The 24,652-nt window shown below is 35.2% G+C and overlaps 3 protein-coding genes across 5 annotated transcripts; 1 reads left to right on the top strand and 2 right to left on the bottom strand.

Annotated features, from left to right (window-relative positions):
- Nucleotides 1-806: 806 nt before the first annotated feature.
- On the top strand, nt 807-3,558 carry LOC146943658 (uncharacterized). The gene is made up of 3 exons (XM_085747725.1): nt 807-1,706; nt 2,093-2,275; nt 2,377-3,558. The coding sequence occupies exons 1-3, from the start codon at nt 807-809 to the stop codon at nt 3,556-3,558; spliced, it is 2,265 nt and encodes a 754-aa protein (XP_085603851.1).
- A 3,284-nt stretch (nt 3,559-6,842) lies between these two features.
- Nucleotides 6,843-10,248, bottom strand: LOC146943657 (uncharacterized). Its single transcript, XM_085748769.1, has 5 exons — nt 10,106-10,248; nt 9,664-9,711; nt 9,424-9,498; nt 8,985-9,166; nt 6,843-7,302 (listed from the first exon to the last, which is right to left on the bottom strand). Exons 1-5 carry the CDS (start codon nt 10,137-10,139, stop codon nt 7,186-7,188), a joined length of 456 nt encoding a protein of 151 aa, XP_085604895.1. The 5' UTR covers nt 10,140-10,248; the 3' UTR covers nt 6,843-7,185.
- A 1,337-nt stretch (nt 10,249-11,585) lies between these two features.
- LOC146943656 (dynamin-related protein 3B-like) lies at nt 11,586-23,879 on the bottom strand. 3 transcript variants are annotated; one of them, XM_085741933.1, is made up of 20 exons: nt 23,390-23,879; nt 20,488-20,770; nt 20,374-20,402; nt 20,173-20,274; nt 19,870-19,938; nt 19,707-19,766; nt 19,149-19,262; nt 18,927-18,975; nt 18,661-18,770; nt 17,031-17,123; nt 16,844-16,936; nt 16,622-16,759; nt 15,115-15,228; nt 14,914-15,009; nt 14,751-14,793; nt 14,425-14,573; nt 14,194-14,340; nt 12,997-13,049; nt 12,787-12,886; nt 11,586-12,310 (listed from the first exon to the last, which is right to left on the bottom strand). In XM_085741933.1, the coding sequence occupies exons 1-20, from the start codon at nt 23,744-23,746 to the stop codon at nt 12,038-12,040; spliced, it is 2,472 nt and encodes an 823-aa protein (XP_085598059.1). In that variant the 5' UTR covers nt 23,747-23,879; the 3' UTR covers nt 11,586-12,037. The 3 variants fall into 3 exon arrangements, with proteins under 3 accessions (XP_085598059.1, XP_085598057.1, XP_085598058.1); XM_085741931.1 differs by having other exon boundaries at nt 18,661-18,975; XM_085741932.1 differs by having other exon boundaries at nt 16,622-16,936.
- Between the last annotated feature and the right edge of the window lie 773 nt (nt 23,880-24,652).

Raw genomic sequence — 24,652 nt, 5'->3', positions numbered from 1 at the left:
AATTACTCACTAAGGTACACAAGTGTTCCTATTTTTTTTTGTGACAATGCAAGTGCAAGAATCCTATTTAGCATTCTAGGTCTAAACATATTGAAATAAAGCATCATTTCATTAAAGACCATGATCAGGAAAAGAATATTGCATTAAGCTTTGTTGATACTGAAAATCAACTAGCTGACTTTTTCACAAAATCCCTTGTTGAGGATAGATTCAATTTTCTTAAAGAAAAATTGTTAATCATGAAAAATCCCAATAAAGATTGATTACAGATCACTAAGGGCCTTAGACTAAACCCCTTGATGTCATCTGATGCAAATCAGATAGATCTATCTCAATCTGGACATTCATCAGAATGTTCCAGAGTTCAGAATGTTCCTGAGTTCAGAATGTTAATCAGGTCAGAATGTTCATAAAGGTCAAAATGTTCAAAACCTGAAATCTGGATCAGAAATCTCATGCGTGAGATTTTGTGTTGATTTTCTCCAGAAATCCTTCTAAAATATTAAGCATTTAATGCTTGGTTATAAGGAGTTATATTTAAGGTTTAACCACCATGTAAAACCTTAACGATCAAATCAACCAATCCCCTTTCACTTTTCAAAACGGCTACTTTCTTCTCTCTCTCATGTCCGTTCCAACTTTTCCTCCTTCCCAATGTAACTGCTACTTTTTCTTCTTTCTTTTCACGTTTGGTCTATATAATCAGTAACAACTCTGATTATTTCACATCTACTTCAAATCCAAACTTCTTTCTTCTCATTTCCAAAAATTTCAAATCACTCTGTTCTTCATTTTTTCGAAAGAACATGGCCAGAACCAAAACCACTCCAAAGTTCTCTGATGATGAAACAAGTCAAGTGGAACGTTCTCAATCACCACCACCAAACGCCGCTGATCAATCCTCTGATCAACAACCTTTGAGTGAAACTCCTTTGCACACTGTTCTTCCAGATGTGATTATCCCTGCTTTTGATCCACCCAAATCTTCAAAATCAAAATCTTCTAAGAAACCCATTACCAAACCTAGACCCATTCCTACGAGACGATCAACTAGGATGAAGAAATCCTCAAAGGAACCAAAGGTCTCTCATGTGAATCTAGTCTCTGATGAAGAGAAGAAGACAGATTCAAGTGATGATGAAAAGGTAGAAGATTCTGAAGAGGAAATTGAAGAAGATCCTGAGGAAGAAATGGAAGTCCCTGAAGAGGAAGATGAAGAGAAAGTAGAAGAGAACTCTGAACAAACTCTCATTGAAATGGTTAAGGCTGCAAGAAAAACCTATAAGAAGGAAAAGAAAGTTGCTTCTCCTTCAGAGGAAAAACCTTCATCTCAGCATGATGGTGAAAATGCTGCAGAAGTAGATGAAGAAGATGTAGAGGCTGATGAAGATGAATCTTCTTCTAAAAAGCATGGCAAAGGAAAGGATTTTGCCAAGGTTGCTGCAGTTATAAGGGCTCAAAGAGCAGAGAAGATTGCTCTCAGACAAATGAGCAGAACAAAATACTTTGAGTTTGGGAGTTTGGAAACAAAGGGGTGGAATCTGAAGGAGTTCACTGATCCACAAGGATGGACAAACTTTGTATCTTTGCAAGAACACACATATGAAGATCTGGTTAGAGAGTTCTACACCAACTTGACTGTGAAGCAGAAGATGAATGAAAATGAGAACTTTCTCATCTCATCTGTCAAGGGTATTCAGATCACTGTAACTCAAGACTCTCTCTCTCTGAAGCCTTGAAAATCCCAAATGAAGGTAATAAGTTGTTTTCTTGTTCATGGTACAATTATGTTAGAGTTAACCGTAATCAACTCATAGTCATGTACACCAAAGAAAATCACACCTTTAACTCCACAAATCTAGAGGATGTCCCAAAAATCCTTCACAACATGGTTAGACATACCCTAGTACCCAAGTGTGGATCTTTTGATGTTGTCTCTGATATGGACATATGCATCATCTACCACCTCATGAACAAAACCAAGCTGAACCTTTGCTTCATCATCATTCAACATATGATTGATTCCTGTTTGGCCTACAAACAAACAGTTGCTGAGTTACCCTATGGAATGCACCTAACCCCCATCTTTCAGAAAGCAAAAGTACCTCTTGAGGGAGAAAAACGTAAGCTTGACTTCATGAAGTTCACATCAAAGACTTTAGGTCAACTTCGCATCACCACCTCTAACATGCCATCCTTCACAACTTCTGGAACTTCTGGGTCTGCTAAGAGGACTTCTAATAAGAATGTTCAGAAAACCAGAAAGAAGAGAAAGGTAGAGGAAATCAGAGATGAATCTCCTAAGATTGAAGAAACCATACCTCCCTCTTCACCAGAGTTGGAGAAATTCTCTGAAATCTCCAAGCTTGCAAGGAGATTGCTGAAGAAGGAAGCTCTCAGTTCAAAGCTTTGCCTGGAGAGTCACTAACTGAAGATGATGCTCAGAAGGATAATGATGCATCTCTTCAAAAGGTAGCTGAGAATGTTAAGCAAGCTATTGAGGCTCATAAAGGTATACCTCAAGCTGCTGATGGAAACTCTGTTGATCCAAATCAAAGAGTTGAAGAAAATATTGAGAAAGAAACTCAGAATGTAGATGAAGATACTCAGGAAGTGGCTGAGATCTTAGCGTCAAACATATCAATTGAGGGAGATGTTCAATTTGAACAAATGGAGTTCTCAACTGGGTTTGACCTTAACATTGAAGATGTCAATACTGACTTTAAGAATGAAGTATTTCAAGATGGTCAGGAATCAACTGTGGCTCAGGAAGTTGTAATTCCTGAAGCTCAGAATGTTGAAGTCTCTGCAGCTCAGAATGTTGAAGTCTCTGCAGCTCAGAAGGTTGAAGTTTTTGCTGCTGCACCAGGAGTTCAGAATGTGCAAGTTGCTGAACCCATTCAAGTTGATGAAAATTGTCCATTTGTGGAAGTTGCTCCAACTGCTGAAGAAGCACAAACAGTTGAACAGAATGCTCAAGGTGCTGAGCTGAATCAACTCTTTGCTGATCAACACATTGATCAAAATGCTTCTAATAAGCCTGCTATGTCAGCAGATCCAATGCCTCTGGCCTCTGGATCTTTACCATCTGAAGAAGTTCAACTTATGGCTCAGACAGCTCAGAATGTTAACCTCTCTTCTTCCACTATGGGGTCTTTTGCTGGTGCAAGCAACTTTTTGGTCTCTGATCTTCCCACTCCAAACACCATCCCCTCATACACTCCACCACCACCACCAATGAAAACCACCACTACAAGAAAGCTTCCCAACATAGCGGCTCTCTTTGACTCACTCAATACCTTTGTAACTGCCAACAAAGAGAAGGCTGAAGCCTCTGATGCTGCTCCACCTGCCCCTCTCTCTAAGCCTTCAAAGGCTGAGAAGCTAGCCTCTAGGGCACTCAAAGTCTCTACCAAGACTCATAAAATTGTCTGTGCTTTGGCTAATTGGACTGTCAAAGTCCATGCTCCTGGTTTGGCCATTCCTGGACCAACCTTTGTTGACCAATCCATCTTTGATGAAGAACCATCCTCTGATTCTGGGGACTCTTCTCCCTAAATCTTTTTATGTCTTTCCTCCCTATCCTTTTTGCAGATGACTAAAGGGGGAGAAGCTTTAGGATTTAAGGTCTTAAGTTTTTCTTAGTTTTAGGCCCTAAGTAGGTCTAGTGATCAATAGTTATTGGAGTTCTTAAACTTCATTTTTTTTGTTTGATCACATGCTATGAATTTCTTTTTTGTTTTGAACCATATATATCATGTAATGTACTTCATGCTTTATATCAATGAATGAATATTGATTTTGGTTCAATCCTGCATATGTTTACTTTATGCAATATATTATGAAATTGAGGGGGAGCTTTTTAAAGTTCTTAAAAAACTCTGCATAATGGATTATAAAAATGAGGGGGAGCATTAAAATAAATTTTCAAGCTCTATTATTCTTCATATATATAATCAAAATCCTTAATCCTAAATCATAGGTTTATCATCTTCAAAAAGGGGGAGATTGTTGAGGCAAAATCCCTAATTAATTTTAAAGATAATAAACCAATATGATTAAAGAATTAATGGACTTTGATTAATTCCTTGGTATTTAACTTGTGCTCTTGAGTGTTTTACTAAGACAGGAACAAGGTTTAAATCATACCAAGAATAAAGAAATCAAAGGACATTTGAATTCAAGATCTAACACTAAGGTCAGAAAGTTAGATCAGAATGTTGCTCTGATGATCAGAATGTTCAAGCAGAGATCAGAAGGTTGTTCTTAACAAGCCAAGAATCTCAAGAACATTGATCCAGGTTATGCAAGGCACATGTGACATGGATATATGTCCAGAAAAGTACATTTGCATGGATCAAGCAATGAAGGCTTCTATGGTGATCAAAGGATTAATGGACTTTGATAGTTCTTGGTATTTGTGCGTTCTTGAGTGATTAACCAAGACACAAACAAAGTTTAAATCATACCAAGATACAAGAAATCAAAGTACATTTGAATTCATGAACTAACTCTGAAGTTCAGAAAGTTAGTTCAGAATGTTGGTCAGTGAGTTGATCAGAACATTCTGATGATAGTTCAGAAGGTTGTTCATAAGCAAACCCAGATTCATCAAGAACGTGAAGAACATGCAAGCACACTTGACATGAATAAAAGGTCCAGAAGAGTACATCTGCATGGATCTATCAACAACAAAGGCATGGACAAGGATTATGTCAAAAAGGATACTTTATGTTCATTTAAGACTATGAACATTAAAGTCCTAGGAATATTCCACAAGGGAATATCATCCTAGATGTTATATTTACTGCTCTTCATTGTGTTTCACTATTAGGATTTGATTACATCAAATGGTAGTCTTACAAATCATCCTAAGAGAAACAAATGGAACATTCTGATGATCAGAATGTTCAGCTCAGCACAGGCTTACTTTATGAACAGTACAGTAGGTGAAAAGCAAAAGCAAAAGCAAAGCAAATCTGTCCTGCTCAATCAGAGATAGACACGCATGAGAGTTGGTACAGAACAAGGACCACACAATCTCTCAAAGCCTGTGTATGAAGATGCAGAATCCCACTATATCCTCCTGCACCAAGTTCCAAGGCAGATCTGGCAACTGAACTTTCTGAAGTATGAAGAAAAGCCCATACTTTGGTTATTGCCCAGAAATTCATATGAAAAACATATGACACACCCAGAACTTCATATGTTCATTCATATACGATGAACCCAGATGAAGAACATGATGAACCCAGATGAAGATCATCATGAACGCAACAACATTCTGAAGTTCATCAGAGATCAGAATGTTTGCCCAGAATTTCAAGTAAAAGCTTGTGGGACCCAGGACACATGGCATAACACCATTGGACACCCCACAACGGCTATTTGAGCCCAAGGACTCTATAAATACAGTTTAAAGGCTCAGCATTACTTGCACCTTGCCAAAGCATTCAAATAAACAACTTGAAGATTGTTTAAAAGCTCTTGCAACAGAAATTGATCAATCACTAAGGCTTTCATTTACTTAGTGCAAATCAATACTCTTTGTTATCTCTTGCAAAGATAACTTCTCTTCCCCCTCCTCTGTTTGATTCTCAAACATTCAAACTCCACACAAATTGCAAAGCATACAAGAAAACAACTTGATTTTGTTTGAAGCTTTTGCAAACTGAAATTGATCAATGACTAAGGCTTTCATTACTTAGTGAAAATCAATACTCTCTGTTATCTCCAAGATAACTTCTTCTTCTTTCTTCTTCTGTTTGTTTCTCAAACATTCAAACTCCAAACATCTTGTAAAGTCTCATCTAGCTTTAGGGGTACTAAAGTGTTAGTTTGAGCTGAAGGTGCAAAGTCTAAGTGGGTAACTTAGCAAGAAGAAAAGAAAGTCTCATCTAGCTTTAAAGGTGCTAAAGTGTTAGTTTGAGCTGAAGGTGCAAAGTCTAAGTGGGTAACTTAGCAAAAAGAAAAGAAAGTCTCATCTAGCTTTAGAGGTGTTAAAGTGTTGTTTTGAGCAAAGGTTGTAAAAGTCTAAGTGGTTAACTTAGCAAGAAGGTGCAAGCCTGCTGAGGCTTAGAGAATACAGTTGATGTAATTGTTCAGGTGAACAAAAGTTGTAAGGTGCAGGACTTGAGAGGTTATCTCAAGCATCATAGTGGAAACTCTCACAAGATTGTGAGGAGTGGACTAGCCCACATTGGGTGAACCACTATAATTCTCTGTGTGTTCTTTCCTTCTTCTCTATACTCTTTAATTACAGTATACACAACACACACTTGCACATTTACTTTATTAAATAGTTTTTTATGAACTTCATAACGTTCTGAAGTCAGAAGGTTAACTTAACTATTCCAAGTAAACAACTTGAGAATTAATTTAAGTTGCAGGTTAATTTTTAAAAGGGTCACAATTCAAACCCCCCCCCTTTCTTGTGACTATTTTATCTACTTCATTTCTATCATAAAAAATTAATTTTTTATTATAGAAAGACTTTTTCCTACAACTAAATATTTTGAAAATTTATTCTCATCTTTATTGATGAAATATTAATTTTAATGCCGATTTTGTATTTTATTAATTAACCTTTGAGCTTTTTTAAATTTATTTATAGGAATAGTGTTAGCATCACATTCTCTAATAATACACATATTCCTCCATCACAATCTTCTATCAATTTTCGATTTTTGTCAAGAAAAAAGAAAAAGCCAATTTAGGATGGATCAATTGGCATGCAATTTTTGGAAGTTTCTTTAGATATCAGTACAAAATCGGATGCTCAGTGCATCATGTATGGCACTGCAAGTAAGCAGTTGCCTTACTGATACCACAAGAGACACAGGTATTAACATGTTTGTTTTTCCATCATGTATGGCACTGCTCGGTGCATCTAACAACTTGTTCAAAAATGACCATCTAACAATTGTTCTTGATGGGATTTGAATCCTACCACTTGAGATTACAATTCCAAACTATTAATATTCAGATGGCGCCTCCCGAACTAAGAAAAATTATTTAAATGAGATGAGATACTTATAAAAGAAATGAACTACTTAAACATAAATGAAGTCTGTAAAAAGTAACAAAAAAAACTGAAGTTTAAAAAAAATAAAACCATAAATGAAGTTATAATCATGAGACAAATTTGGGGATAAAATGCAAATTAAAGAGCAAATGAAACACGTTTCATGCACTCAATTTGTCTCCAGAGTTCAACGTGGTTCCAGGGTTCCTTCTGCACTCTGCGAGCATGTCCATGTAAAACTGGCACTTGCTGATCTCATTTTCATTGCTGTTAATGCACTGAAACCAAATAAACAGGATCACCTTGAGAAATATTTCTTAAAAATAAACTGTAAAATAACAAATTTGAACCATAGAATGCAAGTACAAAAGTACAAAAGCAATTTTATAGAACTATCTAGAGCCTAAAGCAATTTTATAGAACTATCTGGAGCCTAATTTTGTTAAACAGCACTATAGCTGATGACACTAGGTCATATATCACTTTTGCTTTAATTATTATGTACTTTTAGTCGAGTTCAGGTGGTTTTGCATGTGTTATGAGCTACAACAAAATGATATTCAAATGCATGAGTACAGGAAGCATCGTAGTACGATTTCTAGCATCATACTACGATTTGAAGACGTTTTTGGGAGTTTTGGCCACTGAAAAAAATCGCAGTACGATCTACAAGCATCGTACTACGATGAAGAGGAGAGTCTGGGTTTGATCTGAAATTTATGAAGAATCGTACTACGATTTTATGCTTCGTAGAACGATTTTGCGTGACCTGGAAAATTTCTATAAAAGCCAAACTGTTTTCTGAGCCAAGGGTTCGGAAATTTTGGTGAAAGAAACTGACTTTTGGAGCTGGAGATCTGGAGAGAAGGTGGAAGACCATCAAAACTCATATCTGATTACCAATTTCATGTAATGAATCCTTATTTCATATGAGTTATTTGTGCTTTAGCCATGAGTAGCTAGATCCATTGTGATTAGGTCAAGAGATGATTATGTTCTAGCTCATGTTTATGTAACCTGTAACTCTTAATCTTTATGAATCCCATTCTAGTTTATTTAGTATAAATCGTTCTTAATGCTTTTATGATTCTGACCCAATATAATTGTTTCAAGAGTTTATATGACTATTGACACTAGCGTGTAACTCGGAAATATCTATATTGTTCAATCTAACGGATAATCTAGGGATGGAGCGTTGTTAGGTTGTGATAATTGAATTAATGGACTTAAAACCTTCGATGATTATAGGTTCACCTAAGGGATTAGGGAATTATAATCAGAAAAGAGGGCTTAGGATCAAGGGATTGACCTAAGCTATTTTATTAATTTGTTGTAAACTTTATAGCATTCGTAGAATTAAGAAACAGGTTGCTAATGAGCGATGAATAGATGAATCGAATGACCTAGTCATCTCTCCATATCATTTTTCAAACCAATTTTACCTTAACCATTTTATTTTAACTTGCAAATCAAACCAATTGCCTCAGTGCACCCCCCATTTTACAAACATCCTTAATAATAACGTTACTACCGAGTAGAAGTTGAAACAGTACGAATCTTATAAATTTTATTACTTCGATATAAATTAGTACACTTGCTAATTTTGTATCAATAGCGTAACGAAATTTGAACAGGTAGCTATTGTTTTGCTATACGCTTTTTTGTCTATGTTTGGTTTGGCGTTTGCAGTCCAACAGCGATTTTGACACAAAATATCCAAACATTTTTCAATATATCATTTTTATTTTGAATGTATCAAAACATAAATCATTTCACGTTCCACTCTCTTTTAACCAAAATCAATTTTCGCCACCGTAAACCAAACACACACTTAATATAATATATTGTCAAATAGCAGCTACCCGGCTCTATAACACTATTGCATATTTGAGTAGCAGAATTTGAACAAACTACTATTTTCAACATAGGAGAATAGAATCATGTGAAAAAAACAACTTACATCTAGGAAAGCCTTTGAGTGAATATTGCATGCATCGCTACCAAGACTTTGAGTATTGGGTGCCGGTGCCGGGGAAGCAGCAGGAGTTTCAGTAAATACTGTTTCACTTCGAATAGTTGGAGGGCCAAATATAGCATCCACAGCCCTGCGTGCCACAGAAGCTCCAGCCCCAAAAGCCACTCCTACAAATTGAAAGAAAACAAACTTAATTCATTACAAAATCATAAGTATATGAAAATTGAGTAATACAGTACTAACCAAACAAGTTGTAATTCTTGTAACTAAGTGTGCTGAATCAGCACAACTTTAACTGATTAAGAATCTTACAACAACCTCTCATTTGATCAAAAACAAAGAATATAGAGAATATTACTTTCCCTAACTTTCTCTTATGAATTCTCTCAATTTTTAGTTTTCTATTACGGTGAGACGCACATACCTTCAGCTATTGCTCCAAAAAAAGTTCCATCACCACTGGAATCCCGACGAGGAGCTGGAGGAGAAGCACGATTAACTGCACAAAAACATTAATACGATGTAAGTTGGCAGAAGTATAATTTAAATCCTAAATTTCTTATTCAATATGGTTGAAAGACAAATTGAATAACTAGATATGCACTTTTTGTATAGAAGATAGATATATATATATATATATATACATAATAAAATTAATTCATACCTGGAGTCGGGCGTGGAGCAGAACGCGCACGCGCGCGAGCAGGTTTTCCTATAGACATGCATAAGTCATACAATTGATTAACTTTTTTTTGTTTTGAAGAATTGATTAACATTATATAATTAGAAAAGGCATTGCATAACAAAATCAGATATGAACACACTATTAATCTATTCAGTGAAATCAATGACCTAGCTAACTTTTGATTTTTCTATATCAATTCATTCTTCAATCATGATTCATGATCTTATGTGGTAAATGGCTATATCCTTCGTAGAAAAAAATTAACAGCACAGTGAAAAAAAGATATGCAGCCTTGATTTGAATCACAAGTTATAATAATCGGTATGCTTCATTAATTCACATTCATAATCATATTCAATTACTCATACAGAACGAAAATAATTGATCATGAAAAAATGAGAAAAGAGAGTGAGGAACTCACCACCGCCACCTGAACTACGACTTTGCCGAGGCATGTTGTTAATCTTCTGTGTTGTGATTTTTTTATCAAAAAAAAAAAAAAAAAAAAAATAGAATTGAAAACACCTTCAACAAACTAATATATTTATAGTTTGATATAATACTTCAACAAACTTTCGTTTTCTTTTCCTAGAAACTAGAGTTGAGAACTGGTCATTCACGTGTGCTGTGTCTATCATATGTTTCTTGCTGGAGAAGAAAAACCGGTTGAAAAATCGACTCCTCAAGATTCTCATCCCTCCAAATATCGGGTATTTTAACTTCTTTTTTTCTAACAGAAAGGTAGTTTATCCTATAGTCCCTAATATAAGCACTTTTTTTACTTGAAAGTCACTTTTTTATTAGGATATAAAATAAATAATCAACTGAGTATTTTTTTTTCTCAAAGGTTGAGTACTTTTTTGGGGAATTAGTCACTTTAGTCTCTGAATGGGAAAGGAGTGGTCACTTTAGTCCCTGAATGCAGAGAAATTGTAAAACAGTCCCTAAATGTAGACTCTGTTGGTCAATTTCAGGGACTAAAGTGACTAACGAAGTCTACACTTAGGGACTAAATTGACTAACAGAGTCTGCATTCAGGGACTAAATTGACTAACAGAGTCTACATTTAGGGACTATTTTACAATTTATCTACATTCATGGACTAAAGTGACGACACATTTCCTATTCGAGGACTAAAGTGACTAATCTCCCTACTTTTTTTAAAGGAAAAGATCGATTAAATATTGTCTGTGAACTGATACACTTTGATATTTTGAGAGAGATATTTACGTTTTTCAATGATAATTTAATATGAACGTTTTTGTAAAGAAAACATGTATGTAAAATTTTAAAATTTGAAATTGATTTTATATTGAGACTTTGTTTAGATATATTTCAAAGAAAACATGTATGTAAAATTTTAAAATTTGAAATTGATTTTATGTTGAGACTTTGTTTAGATATATTTCAAAATAGATTGAACAGAGTAGAACGAAACAGTCTATATTTAGCTCAATGGAGAGGACCGATCATATTTTTTATTTCCTTATGAAATCGGGGACCAAAAAATCATTTTTAAAATTAATATTTTTCCACTTTCAAAATTGAGTTAAGTTTAAAATCTCGAAAGTAGTGAAGAAAATGGGAACAGAAAATTCATTTTTTTAAATGGGGAAATAATTAAACCTATATTTCGTTTAATTTTTTTTTTTGAGGGACTATATTTCATTTAAATATTCAGTGAATTTTTATCAAATATGAAAAAAAAATTATTCTAGTTGATTTTTTTTCAAAAGCCAAACAAATTTTAATCAACGTTTGCTTTTAATCTATCTATCAAATTGTTTTTGCTAATGAATCTCCATGAATTTAAAAAAATGGTTTGTTTCTATAGAACCTGTTTGTAAGATCGAGAAGAAAACAAACCAACCTCAATCATTGCAAAGATCAAAACAACAGTGTAAACAAATTACTTCATTACATTGCAATAACAAACAATCAACGGGAAAATCCCGACATCTCATCCTTATATTAAAAATCAATGTTGCAAGCCATTTCACATAGCAAATAACGTCCTACTTTTACTGCAAAGAAACTTTGGAGGTGCAGAATTGCCAAGACAATACCTAACTAATAATAACAGAAAAAAAAGTTCATATACAGAAAGCCGATTCTCAAAAATGTGAAAGGTCGCCTTTTCCTATTATTCTTTCAGGAGCTTTGCAAGTAATGTCGATGCTATATGAGAACAAAAGGTGAACTTAGGTTAAGAAAGCCTTGACCGACATACAAGACTGTCTTAGTTAGAAAACATTAGGTTCATGCATTCCAGCTCCGGAAGGCAGAACTTAATCAAATGAATAACATGCCTTGAATTAAACTACTTGGACAAACAAGCTTGTTTAGTTATAGCTTATGTCTCAAGGGTGGGATAAAAGCCTGATGCAGATTGTTTTCCATTTCCATTGGAATCTGCATTAGCATAAAATGGAGATTGAAGTTCCCCAGAATGAGAAGACCTTTTTGACTTAGGGTGCTTAGGAGAAGCTCCATAATAATCTCCAGAACTATTTGTTGAATACATTGATGATGTTGGTAGTCCGTGAATTTTAGGCAAGCCAGTTGTTTCAGGTAAACTGTATCCTCTTTCAAGTGTTTCCGCTTCCATAGGCAGCTCCTCCAAGTCCTACAACAATAAAATACAGTCATCCTACAACCAGCTTTTAAGTAAAAAAGCTAGAAAAAATAAATAAACCTTCAATTATATACATTTGGAAGTAGTAGCGAGAAGAATTTGACTCAACAACACCGAGTTGTTGACAAGTCACAAGCATGCATGTACCAAATAAGTGACACATTATGTCCCAATCCATCACATTGACTTATGACTTGTAGAAAGCCAATGTTTTGAATAGAAACCCATACACAGACAAAGAGACTAATTACCAGAAACATAGGTAAGTGCACCACATGAGAACCAAATATAGGTTGAATGCATACATATTAAATACACAGCTGACAGAACAGGGAGATCATGAGCACCAAAGACCACACATTTCCACAATGTCGGACCAAACAACTTAAACACAGAATAACCAGACACCACGTAAAATAACAGAACTTTAGATAAGACGTTTTCAGTGAAGTATTATGACTTTTCACCTTAAATGCTTGCTGATAAGCTCGAAGAAGTTCTCTACAACGCTTTCTTTTCGAGGCTATCTCATCGGGTTCTTGCAACATCTCTTCAAACAGGTTATCTCTGGTTTGAGTATATATCATAAAAAGTACAATCAGCAAGAAACAAGAAACATTGGAGAAACTTATATATACATCACAAAGAATTAACAAGCCATAACTTCTATATTTTACCTATATAACTTTTTAATGAAGACATTGTGTAGCTCTCTCTTGGTGTTGTTTACCTGACACGAATCAGTAAAAGACAGTGGTAAGGATTTATGGAATGCGTGAAAATTCAAGAATTGTCAACCATTTCAAAATAAATAGCACAAAGCATATGGTAAAATATACTTTCAAATTTAATAAAAGAACTAACACCCTGTCACCCGTCTACCGAAAAAAGCAATTCCAAACCGTCAATGACAGGGCACGGGGGATTTAGGGAATGAGATGGTGCTGTATCAGCAGGGACAAAAAAACCCTGGATTTGGAGTTTATAATAATGATTTACTGAATAAAATTAAAAAAAAAATAATAATAAGTGAAGTAATAGCTGTATCAGTGTAGTAGCCTGTGTGTTCAGTTGAAGAGTGGCTTAGTAAATTTAGAAATATAGTATGCCAAGCAGCATATACTGTTATGTTATTTGTGATACAGCTCCCATGAGCTTCTTCAGGCTTGTTGCCTACAGATTCTCTCTCAGACGTAGCATTTTTATCTCACTTTAACATTTTCTTTTGCTTAAATGAATCATTTTGTTTGGAGAGTTTAAGCAAGGATGGGAAAATAACATGGGTTGAATGGTGAGTTAGTTAGAAGATGAAGGTATTTTCAAGACGAGGGTCATTTTGACTCTCTTATGATAGGGGAATGCACACATGAGCAAGAGAGGAGAGTGAATACTTTTTATCATTTTCCTTTTGAGTGGGAGGTAAAACTATCTTCTTCCAAGGAGTCATAGACTTTTGGTAGAATTAGACTCTCAATCAGTGTTATCAGAACCAGACCAGACAATTCAACCAGTTGAACCGGGATCCGGCCAGTCCGCCAGTTGGTTCAACCAAGATTCTATGGAATCACGACACAGAGGCCTCAGCGGTTACAGTTAAGTACTGATATAAGACCATCCATATTCTTTACTTATTAACTATTGTGACGCATAACTATTTCATATTTACTTGAAAACTTGTTAGTTATTGATTGGTCTGGTCTTCACAACTTGTGTAGACACAAGCATTTCTCGAGAAATACAAAAAATAAGAATATATTTTCCTGAATGCTGTATCAAAGTAGAACAATGGAAATTACAGCATGATACGAATTACTTTTGATCTATAATTGCAATAATTTGTAATTTTGGAAGACTTAAAAGAAGAATATTAGTACCAAGAAGTGCATAATTGCTTTGGGGACAAAATCTTCAACGTTTTTCCTGACAATGTCGTAATATGATTTCAAAAGCAGCTTTGTTACCGTAATTTCGACAGCTTCCGTCTCTGAATTACTATCAGATGGCCTCAAGATAGGAGGTGGCTACAAAAATAATGTGTATATGAAAACGTATACCTGTGAAACATAATAATAAATATGACGATAAATGTGTCGCAAGATATAAACCTCCGTCAAATGGATCATAGAGAATGATTGTTCCACTTCCACGCTATGAAATGGTTCAGCATGTTGCTTACTAGCTACATTCTCCCTCGCAGACTTATCACCTCCACCAAAAATGGATGAGATGCCCCAACTTGATCCACCAATGTTTCCTAAAACAACATCAATCATTCAAAATTGTCGATATCTTAATAAAACGATAATGATATTTGCTGATACGTAAAAATCACTTTGATTGAAGGTTACACAACCAAAAAATAAGATCAATAGCGAGCAAATGCTAAAACAAATGCAATGATGTGAAACATTAAATAGAAGAAACAAATTACCAGAAGATGCAATTTTTTCAGCGTCTGATACAGCACGCACAGCCTGTTTTTTTATTAATACCATAATAGAAGAGATAAGAATAACATAAAAATTTGGTGCCACTTACTTTGACTCCCACAAATAAAGATAAATGAATACAACTTAATAGAAATGATTACAAACCGGATCAACAACTACTCCATTAGCCTGTCTTGCAAGAATAGCCCGAGACTTCACAGTTCTTTCAGAGGCAGATCCCTTTTCAGATTCCAGAGCATCCTATTTGAGATCAATTTAAAAGTCAAAAACAGAAGAAAAGCAAACAAGGATTAGTTTTGATATCTCAAAACATAGGGCATATTTGGAATTAGAGCCCAGCTATACCTTTGGCCTAGAAAGTGATAAGGCAGCCCTAGAAGATTTGGTCTGTTGCACTGCAATTTCTAATGCCTTACTTCCACCAATAAAATTTGGGTGGGAAGTATTTATGTAGTCCATCTGCAAAATTGAGTTGTTCAAACTTTAAATAAGAAAGTATGGAGATGAAAATGAAGATTCAATCTAATAAACTGACCATCACAACTGACATTTGACGGTCTTTCCATTTTATGTCGAGAGAATACTAAACACTAATGTTCTAAGTTTCAGAATAGCAACCGAAGCAATGTTCAACCAACTAAATACAACCTGTCTGTTTTAAAAAAATTACCAACAACAATGCACCTACAAATACGCTTTACAAAATAAATAAAACCTTTGACCAAATGGCCAGTTGGAGAGTGGCAGAATGCCAAAAGAAACAGTCGTAATAATTAAGTAAAAAATATTTCAGGTTTGTTAAAAATTCTGAAAACCCATATGCATCAGTTAAAAGGGAGATAAATTCTCACCACAAAAAAAAAAAGGAGATAAATTCTAAGAAATGAAAAATTGGCATACCCACCAGCAGATATCAGTTCACAACTAACTCTTTTGCCAATAATTATTTCATTTTGCTATGCGAGATCATGTTTAAGGAAATGGAGGAACTAGGATCTATTAAAATAAGAAAGGTTGAGACTGCATAATTGATTATAGTTGAAAGTAATATCGATAAAAGACTTTTAGTTCCAAACAATCATTTCAGTTATAACTTACACCACAAATTCTGTAGGATTTGTCAGGTGCTAGTATGATTTGGACCCATAACCTAATTGAGTTATGATAAACTATTATTAACGTGATGATTGTAGTATTAGGTAGCTAGAAGAAGGACCTATTTGGAAAAATCCAAATCCCACATTAAATAGAGACAAGATCTGGCATGTGTTTATAAAGAGTGACATGTATTTTTAAAGAGTGACTCTATTTGAATTTTATTATTGTTATATATAAAATAATTAATGCTATATGTATCAATATTTTTTATACTATTTGTATAAGTAATTATTTTCACTAGGACAATATATAACATTTACTAAAATATTCTATTCTTTTAACTATTATTTGAACATGTTATATGTTATTTTAATTTTGTTATTTGCAATTTTCAGTATTTTACTTTTATAATTGTATTTTATTTTTAATATTATAGATCTTAAGAATTAAGGTTAAAGATATATGGTTCACCTGCCTCATGTTTTAGCTTTGTTTTTTGTACTCTTGAAAAAAGACTCAATTGGAGTTTTATATCAACGCATCAATTCCAGTAGTGTGGGGGGTGAGGGGGTGATTGGGAAAAACTCAAGTCTCACATAACAATAAATAGAGACAAGGCCTGACATGAGTTTATAAGAAGTGTAACCTCTCGCCTTACCGTCGATTTGGTGAGGATAAGTTAGGTCTAATGAAAAACCTAATAGGACCAATTATAAGCATACACCTCAAAGGCTCAAACAATATATGAGCATACCTCCATTTCCATGATATGTGCAATCATGTTCTCTGATGGTTCAAGGCCTTCCCGTAAAAAGTTTCCTATAACTTCATCCATACGTTTCCGTAAGAAAGGGAACCGCTGCAGTTCAGTCACCATACAGCGATGGCTCATCTGTAGATAAGGAAATTTAGTCAGGAGCATACTTGGTGAGGTGAGACGGTAGAAATGGCAAACCATAAAGCCCTGCCCCCCTACCTTTATTAATTCATCATATATAAACCTGGCACACTGAAGACTTGGATCCAATAAACGAGATATTTGCCTTCGCACGAGGACTTCAAATGGTACCTGTTGCAAATAGAGAGATATGTTCAAGAGTAGGAATTAAATGAGAAATTTTCAAAATTTAAATTTCTGTTTAAAAACAAGTGATGAGACTCACTTCGGGTACAAACAATGCTGATCTTGGCCCAGTTGCATTTTGTATGGCAGTACGAATATCATCATCAGTCAAGCCTTCACATGGATCTACCTCCTTCAAGATAGTGCCAAGTTACATAAGTCTCAAAGTAGCTAAATCAGAAGAACAGAAGCAACACAACTCCTACGCTGTATAACATTAAATACTCATTTTGCCTATGGCCTAAAATTCCAGTACATTATAAACTTATAACAGTATTGTTTTCCTTTTCCATTAAAATACCTCTGATATTAATCTAATTTGTTGTTTTTCCTTCATAAAATAACATTAAAAACGAAGTGTTGGTCCTCGGTTGATTTCATCCTATCCCGTCTGCTACAGATCGCAGGTGGGTCTTCAAGGTCAAGGACAACCCAGATTGCTCTATTAACTAATTATTTCATTAATTGATATAAAGCAAGATGGTGGTCAAAGGTTGGATTTAGCTGAGATATTTTCGCCTGTGCAAAAGAGGAGCAAGAACAGATGAGAAGGCTGGGTAAAGAACTACACCGAGCATTCCCTGACCTTAGAGAGAATTTGCATGTTCTTTCATGTCAACAAGGTCTTTTAATTTATGGCTGAACCTACTTTTGAACACTGACAAGCTGGTGAAAGGATTCCGAGGTACCTCACAGGTAGCACTGATCATGGGTCATTGCTGCAGCTTAATGCTCTTTTGAGTTTGCAAGTTTTTTTGTGAAGCTGGGCTCTGATGTTGATAACCATTAACATACGGCCCACTTCTGGTTCTTGCATTTTCTTTGGGCATAACTTGGTTTCTTGGTTCCGAAAACAGAACGATGTTGCCCCTCCTAGTGCTGATACTTTTTTTACATCATGGCCATCACCTGTTGAATTCATGGATCCAGTCTCTGCTTTCTGAGTTAGAAATTGGGTGCCATATTCCTATTCTTTGGTGTGATATAATCAGAGTGCAGTTTCTGAGTCACAATAGAGTGCTTCATTCCAGAACAAAGCACATGGAACATGATCTTTATTTTATCACGGAACAGGTTATAGCCAAGTCTTAGATAAGTCATGTACTTGCCTGCTCATGATCAGCTCACAGATGCTCTCACTAAAGTTAGCACTAACCCATGCTTCGAAGGTAGAATAATGATATACAGATATGAAAACCACCTGATCCTACCTCCAATTATTCTAGATCTTCCTATTTTAGCATGCTGTTATGGTTCGTCATTTTAGTGTGATTGTGGTACATATTATGACACTTCTAGAAAATTCCCTCTCTGATGTGTATAAATATCATTTGTATCAGAAATCAATCAATGCAGTATTGAGAATCAATTTAATTTTCTGTTTCAATAACTTCTTTAATAAAGTTATTTGAAAAGAAATCACTCATTTCCATCCCTGAAATATAAATAAAGGGATGTTTGTATTTTTCATCAAACAAATAAAGGTCGGCAGGTTAGACATCCACTTGGTATAATAAAGAAAATAGGCTGGTTGACTTTTTAGAATCAGTTACAAATGGTCTAATGGGTTAGTTATTGTAGCCATTTTCCATCTCTACATTAAGCATGACATAAGAGTAGGTAAAGTCTAACAATGCTGATATATCACATGTAAATACAGCATTATATACCTCTAAACTCCTGACAAAGATGGATTGGAAAATATAATGAATTCGCGCCCCACCAGATAACTCAGATGTAGACATCTCTTCATTCTTTCCTTCAACCATGGAGGAGAATGCTGTTTTCAGAAAGAAAATGGAGATGGCAGTTACTAAATTAGGAAAGGTAACAATATGTGAAAACCAATTAATACTTTGAAAGAGAAAAGAAAATATGAATTTCCAAATGGAAAAGCTGAGTAAGAGAAAAGAAACCAGATTGTAAGGATAGGTACCTTCACAATATTTTGAAAGAATATTCAAGAGAAGAGCACCCTGACCAGCCTGTTGAGGATTAACCATTAAAAGTTATAGATAAAATGAGGCAAAAGTCCAGCCAAAGTAAAAAATATGATACTTGATTAAATAAGGAGAACGATTATACAGTAAATTTAATTAATAATTAGTTAGCAAGTCATAGGGACATATGCATAACAGATCCTAGTATTAACACATGCCTTGGACTCGGTGATTTCTCCATAGCTTGCATGCTCCTTTGCGACAGTAACTAGGTTAGTGCTTATATGTGCTCTCAGCCCAGGTAGCACAGCTTTGATATGTTGTGCTAGAATCTGCAAAGTGATAGGCAGGCAGTTATACATGGCATGCATCAGTCCAGAAACCACAATCTTAATCAAATTCATAATGGTTTACTCTTTTACAAAATTTGCATGAATTTAGTTCTGTTTACTGTGTTTTTCCAAGAATCATTTTAACAATTTTCCCTCTCCGATGTTGATATGGCATTTTGCCGAGACAGTTATAACTTAGCCATATACTAAGGGAGATAACTAAATCATACTATGGAAGAAGCTTTTGAATACCTTTGTATGAAGTTAAAAAAAAACCTAGATATTAATTCCGGCATTTTAAACAGTAAAATATATTTAAAAATGGGAAGAGAGGGGGATGTTTTGCTCTGTCTGGCAAAGGGAATGCTGAAAATCCTAATTAATTCCAGCATTTTGAACAGTAAAATATGTTTAAAAAAATGTTTTTTAAATGACAAAAGGTACCTGGTTTAACTTTTTTGCTAGTTGAGGTATACCACAACTATCTGCTAGACCGCTGTATACCTGTGAATAACAAACGGATAAACATCTGTATATAAACATCTGTATAGAGAATATACAAGTCAACAAAAGGCTTGAATACAACTATGCATAGGAATTTCCTTACAGGACGACTGCGAAAAAATTTCTCTTCGGCGACAAGAGCGTCCTTTATACTCCGGTTCATTTGAATATCCTAGTTTTATAAAACAAGAGAAACCATATTTCAGTATAACACATTGACATAAACACTATTCAAGCAATTAGCATATGCGTCTTTATTTGCAAAGTGTCCTTCCATATTGCTTGTATATAGAGACAAAATCTAACTAAATCTAATAGAATATATAATCTAACTAAATCTAATAGAATATATGCAATAGTTAAATTAGCCAAACAACACCTTCATCACAGTAGAAATTATCATTACCTCCTGACTACGGTTTACAACACCAACATAGCCAAGTCGGAGGGGAATAACTTTTCCCTGTAACAGATTACGGGCATCTGTACCTCTGTCCATGATATCCAACTACATAGCAAAAAATGTGCCTAACACTGTCAGAACGACTAACAGCATATAACAAAATCCACAAAGATACACATAAATTATAATGGTAGAAGAGTATACCTTTGTGATTACACCGATCGTTCTATTACCTGCATCATATGACCAATTATAACCAATTAAAGAGATGCAAAAAAATATTCAAAGCTTTTGGTATGTATGGAAGCAAAAGCATACCCTCAGGATCAGCCACTCCTGCCATTTGAAGAGCATCTGAATTAGCCAAATCTGAATTTGCTGGTGTGACAGCTAGAATAAGACAGGACGGCTCTTTAATATATGACATGATCATTGTTCTGATCCGGGCTTCAATATCAGAAGGCTGATCACCAACAGGAACCTTCGTAATGCCTGGGAGATCTACAAGCGTCATGTCCAGAACATTTGGTGAAACAATCTTCAAACGTATCTGCCTGTCTGAGACACCCTTGTTGTCTCCTGCTTCCCTATCAGTTTCAGCCTATAGAAAGATAATAATGATATACAGGTCAACATTGAGATATAGAGGATTAAGCTACTACGTGCCATAACTTGTCAGAACATCATTATCAAGAGTATAATATAATCATCACATGATATACAGATGCAAATATGAAAATCTGAAGTTCAACTACTTCCCGAGATCAAAAAAAATGTAAATGATTTCAAACAGATTATGAATCTTCAACCAAGGCCGTAATACGTGTGACTATTGTAGTAATGCTGATGCAACATTGAAAGCTGCAGTGACAAATGAGAAAAGAGTATACCGCAAAACTCATTCAACCAATCTATATTCAATTGTACTCCCATCCACTTAGGTCATAGGATGGAGTCTCTACAATATCAATTTGTTCCACTCTATGTTGGACCATTGAATGCCATGTATGCATATAATGAACTTCAAATATATGTAAATGATCTTTGAGGATCACTACTGGATTGCACCTGGGTTAATCTTGGTTTGGTTGTGATTGAATTTACTGTGTGTATGACTGCCTCATGGATGAATGGGAAAAATAAATCGCTTTCTTCTCTAGACAGAGAAAATTATCATCATGGTTGAAAGGTTAGGGTCACCCTTAATAAGTGACAAAAGTGACGTCAAAGTTTCTTCATTCTACTCAGACGGAGACAAGAGAAGGTAACGTTGGAATAGGAACATTAGAGTCCAACAGCCTATTAAAATACACAGCAAACTGTAAAGGCTGGCTTGGAAGAGTCTTATAATTTGGGCAACGGCTGCAGTAGTCCTATTGGGTAATGTCACCCAAGTTTGGTTCGGCTTGCAACAATCCACCGTTGAAACCAAGACAAATGGCATCCTTCCATGGCTACCAAGGTAGTTGATACTCTCCTTCCTTTTAGCACCCCTCAACTGAAAATGCCAATCTATCTTGCTCACTCTCATGTATGCATCATCTCTACAAATTTGTGATTGCATCAACAAACATTCTCCCACTTGCTCTTCTCATGGTGGTCACAACTCTTGCAAGCTCCTCCCCATGGCCTCCATTCTTATGGCCACCGTGCAATGCTCACAGTATTGGAGCTTTGATATCGGTTGCTAAAATTTGGCTCATAAGAGAGATTAAGGAATACTAACTGATAAAGGGTGAGTTAAGATCTCATAAATCCTCACCTTTTGAGCTAAATTTTGGAGAGGACTTCAGCCTAAAGCAAAATTCTAAGACTGGTTGTTATCGCAAAACAAAATGGATGAATTATTTTATTCAGTATGGACCCATTCCACCAATGATTGGATTGAAGAAGATCAGAAGAATACAATGAATGACACTTGGTGTATTTGAGAACCCTAACCTCTCCTTAGTTGTCAAGGCTTCAAAACTACCCTCTTCTCTCCTGGCTACTGCCTATATAGCTTCAGCATAACTAACTGCAAACTGTTGATTGAATAATTCTCTTCTCTACAAGATTCAGTTATTTGGGGCGTTGTTGGTCGCCTTCTGACCTCTTTAGACTTTACTTACCTAGTGTGAGTAAACCCTCTTAACTGTGAGCTTGCTATCACAAACCTATATCAAACAAACAGGTAGGCAAGGTTGTAAGCTAGATGATCGCAAACTATCCTCTTAATATGGATGCACTTAACTTTGACTGACTAAATAATCTGGACAATTACTCTTCTCCAAGGTTGTGATTTATGAACTAAATGATCACCACCAACTCATCCATCAAGATAAGTAAGAAAACTCTAGATCTCTAGGTAGGAAATACTATTTGAGGTAAGGAATTACTTAAAAGTTCAAACGAAGGCTAAAAATCCTAAGAATTAAAATATTCCAATTCATTTATAATCTACAAGTCAGCTCATGAACCGAATCATATCATGCTTTTTTCCTATACCTGCTGCTAAACAGATCTAAGGGCGGAAACATAATAAATTGTCCCAAATATGGAAAATATGAGATCGACACAACAGCAATGGCTAAACTGTAGATAGGTTCATAAATTTTTCACATGTCGCTTCTAAAAGCTACAGATAGGAATTTCACAACAATTCTAACACAATGAGTGAGGACATATCTTAATCTACTTTCCAACTCAGCATATCACATATTCTTTCCAAAACAAGAATTCACGTGTTAAAATAAAAAAATAAACATGCATTCCCCATGATAACTATATTTCTTAAATTAATCCCATCCAAGTTCTCATAACTATATAATTTTTAGAATTTAAATGTATCTACATTATCTCTTTTGTAACTAGACTAATTGCAAACACTTTGCCTTTGATTCTTTTAATTTCTCTTTCAAAGTAAAAAAAATAGCAATGAAACAAATACTAGTTGATTACAATCTCCGTAATACCAACACTCCGAAGGCAGACATGTGTCACTGTTTGACACGACAAATGTGATTGCATTCAATTCAATATGTCATTTTCTCAAATAATGATCGGTGTCTGATGTCTGTGTAAGTGCTTCATAGGTCAAAATCCTAAACTAGCGGGAAAATAATAAATTAAGCAACACTAATTAGATTTTACAGTTCTATTTATAGCTACAAACAATTTATGAATTGAGCAAAATCAAGCACGAAAAGGAAAAGCATTGAGTGAAACGATGAAGAATTACCTGAATTTCCCTACGAATATCAGAGAAATCGTAGAACCTCTTCCCAGGCAAATGAAGAAACTCGCCGTATTCATCAGCCGGTTCAGAACTCCGAACAAGCTGAAGAACAAGAGGTCGGCGAGTACAGATTTCATTCCCACGGGGGAGAAAATCACGGCCGACGAGAGCTTCGAGGACGCTAGACTTGCCGCTACTCTGGCTTCCGACAACCGCGACCTGCGGGAGGTTGATGGCGGATTGGCTTCCGACGCGGGAGAAAATGTCTTGAAGACGGTTAACGAGAGAGATGACGCCGGAACCGAGAGGAACGGGAGCAGAGCAAGGAGGAGGAGGTGATGTAACGGTGTCGTCGACCATGATTGGATCGGAACCCTAGCTAGGGTTTTGGAATGTAACGGATTTGGATTCGAACTCGAACTCTGTTGTATGATTTTCAGTGATTCTCTCTTTTTTTGAGTTTTCGTTTTTGTGTTGCGTTGTGACTTGTGTGGAGAATTTTGATTTTGAAATTGAAAACGATTGTGAGATTTTACTGAATTCTACTGTTTGCTTGTGTTATTAATTGGAGGTAAATGGAGTGAGGAAGGGGTAAACTCATGTTTGCTTAGCCAGCACACTTTTCTTTCCAGTTACCTAGCCAACACACTTTTTAAGTGAAGTAGATTGATATGAATCTAAAAGGTAGCATTATTTAATTTACTCCCTTCATTTCAAAATGAGTGTCGTTTTAGGTGTTTATACACATATTAAGAAATGTCATGATTAAAAGAAAGAGAATGGTTATTTTACTAAATTATCCTTATTAACTATTAGTTAGTTTTAAAAGTAATACTTTGGAAGTAGTGTGCAGAGTATTAATTGGAGGGTACAATTGAAAAGAAAAAGTTATTATTGCATTGGAAACTGAAAGTGACATTCATTTTGAAACAAATTGTTTTGGCTAAAGCGGCACTCATTTTGAAACGGAGGGAGTAAAATTTATGTATCTTTTTTTTGGTCTAGATTTATGTATCTTTTTAGTCCCTATTATTTTTATTTTTTTCTTTAAAACTCGATATCAGACCTAACAACCGACTAATCTGAGAGGTTTAGTCCTACCATCCATTTGTGGGGCCTATTTTATGAACTACCTCATTGAAATTGATATCGAAAGAATCGAATCTGAGTAATTGATAAAAACATGTTTGAAGGTCTCAAACCAACATCATCAAGCCAACATAAATGAGTTTTTAAATCCCTATTATTAAGATGTGAGGGAATAAA

The sequence above is a fragment of the Medicago sativa genome, chromosome 2 (genome assembly GCF_051527215.1).
Source record: "Medicago sativa cultivar Bolivia chromosome 2, Bolivia_mono, whole genome shotgun sequence".
NCBI classification, from domain to species: Eukaryota; Viridiplantae; Streptophyta; class Magnoliopsida; order Fabales; family Fabaceae; genus Medicago; species Medicago sativa.
This window is presented reverse-complemented; position numbering and strand designations above follow the sequence as displayed.

Coding starts and splice junctions, on each gene's coding strand:
- LOC146943658 (XM_085747725.1), top strand. CDS start 807: ATGGCCAGAACCAAAACCACTCCAAAGTTCTCTGATGATGAAACAAGT. Junction 1,707..2,092: donor TCAAGGGTATTCAGATCACT/GTAACTCAAGAC, acceptor CCCATCTTTCAG/AAAGCAAAAGTACCTCTTGA. Junction 2,276..2,376: donor AAACCAGAAAGAAGAGAAAG/GTAGAGGAAATC, acceptor GCTTGCAAGGAG/ATTGCTGAAGAAGGAAGCTC.
- LOC146943657 (XM_085748769.1), bottom strand. CDS start 10,139: ATGCCTCGGCAAAGTCGTAGTTCAGGTGGCGGTG. Junction 9,712..10,105: donor TCGTAGTTCAGGTGGCGGTG/GTGAGTTCCTCA, acceptor GCATGTCTATAG/GAAAACCTGCTCGCGCGCGT. Junction 9,499..9,663: donor TGCTCCACGCCCGACTCCAG/GTATGAATTAAT, acceptor GTTTTTGTGCAG/TTAATCGTGCTTCTCCTCCA.
- LOC146943656 (XM_085741931.1), bottom strand. CDS start 23,746: ATGGTCGACGACACCGTTACATCACCTCCTCCTCCTTGCTCTGCTCCC. Junction 15,229..16,621: donor CACATATCATGGAAATGGAG/GTATGCTCATAT, acceptor TCAATTTTGCAG/ATGGACTACATAAATACTTC. Junction 14,574..14,750: donor TGAAAAAATTGCATCTTCTG/GTAATTTGTTTC, acceptor ATGTTGTTTTAG/GAAACATTGGTGGATCAAGT.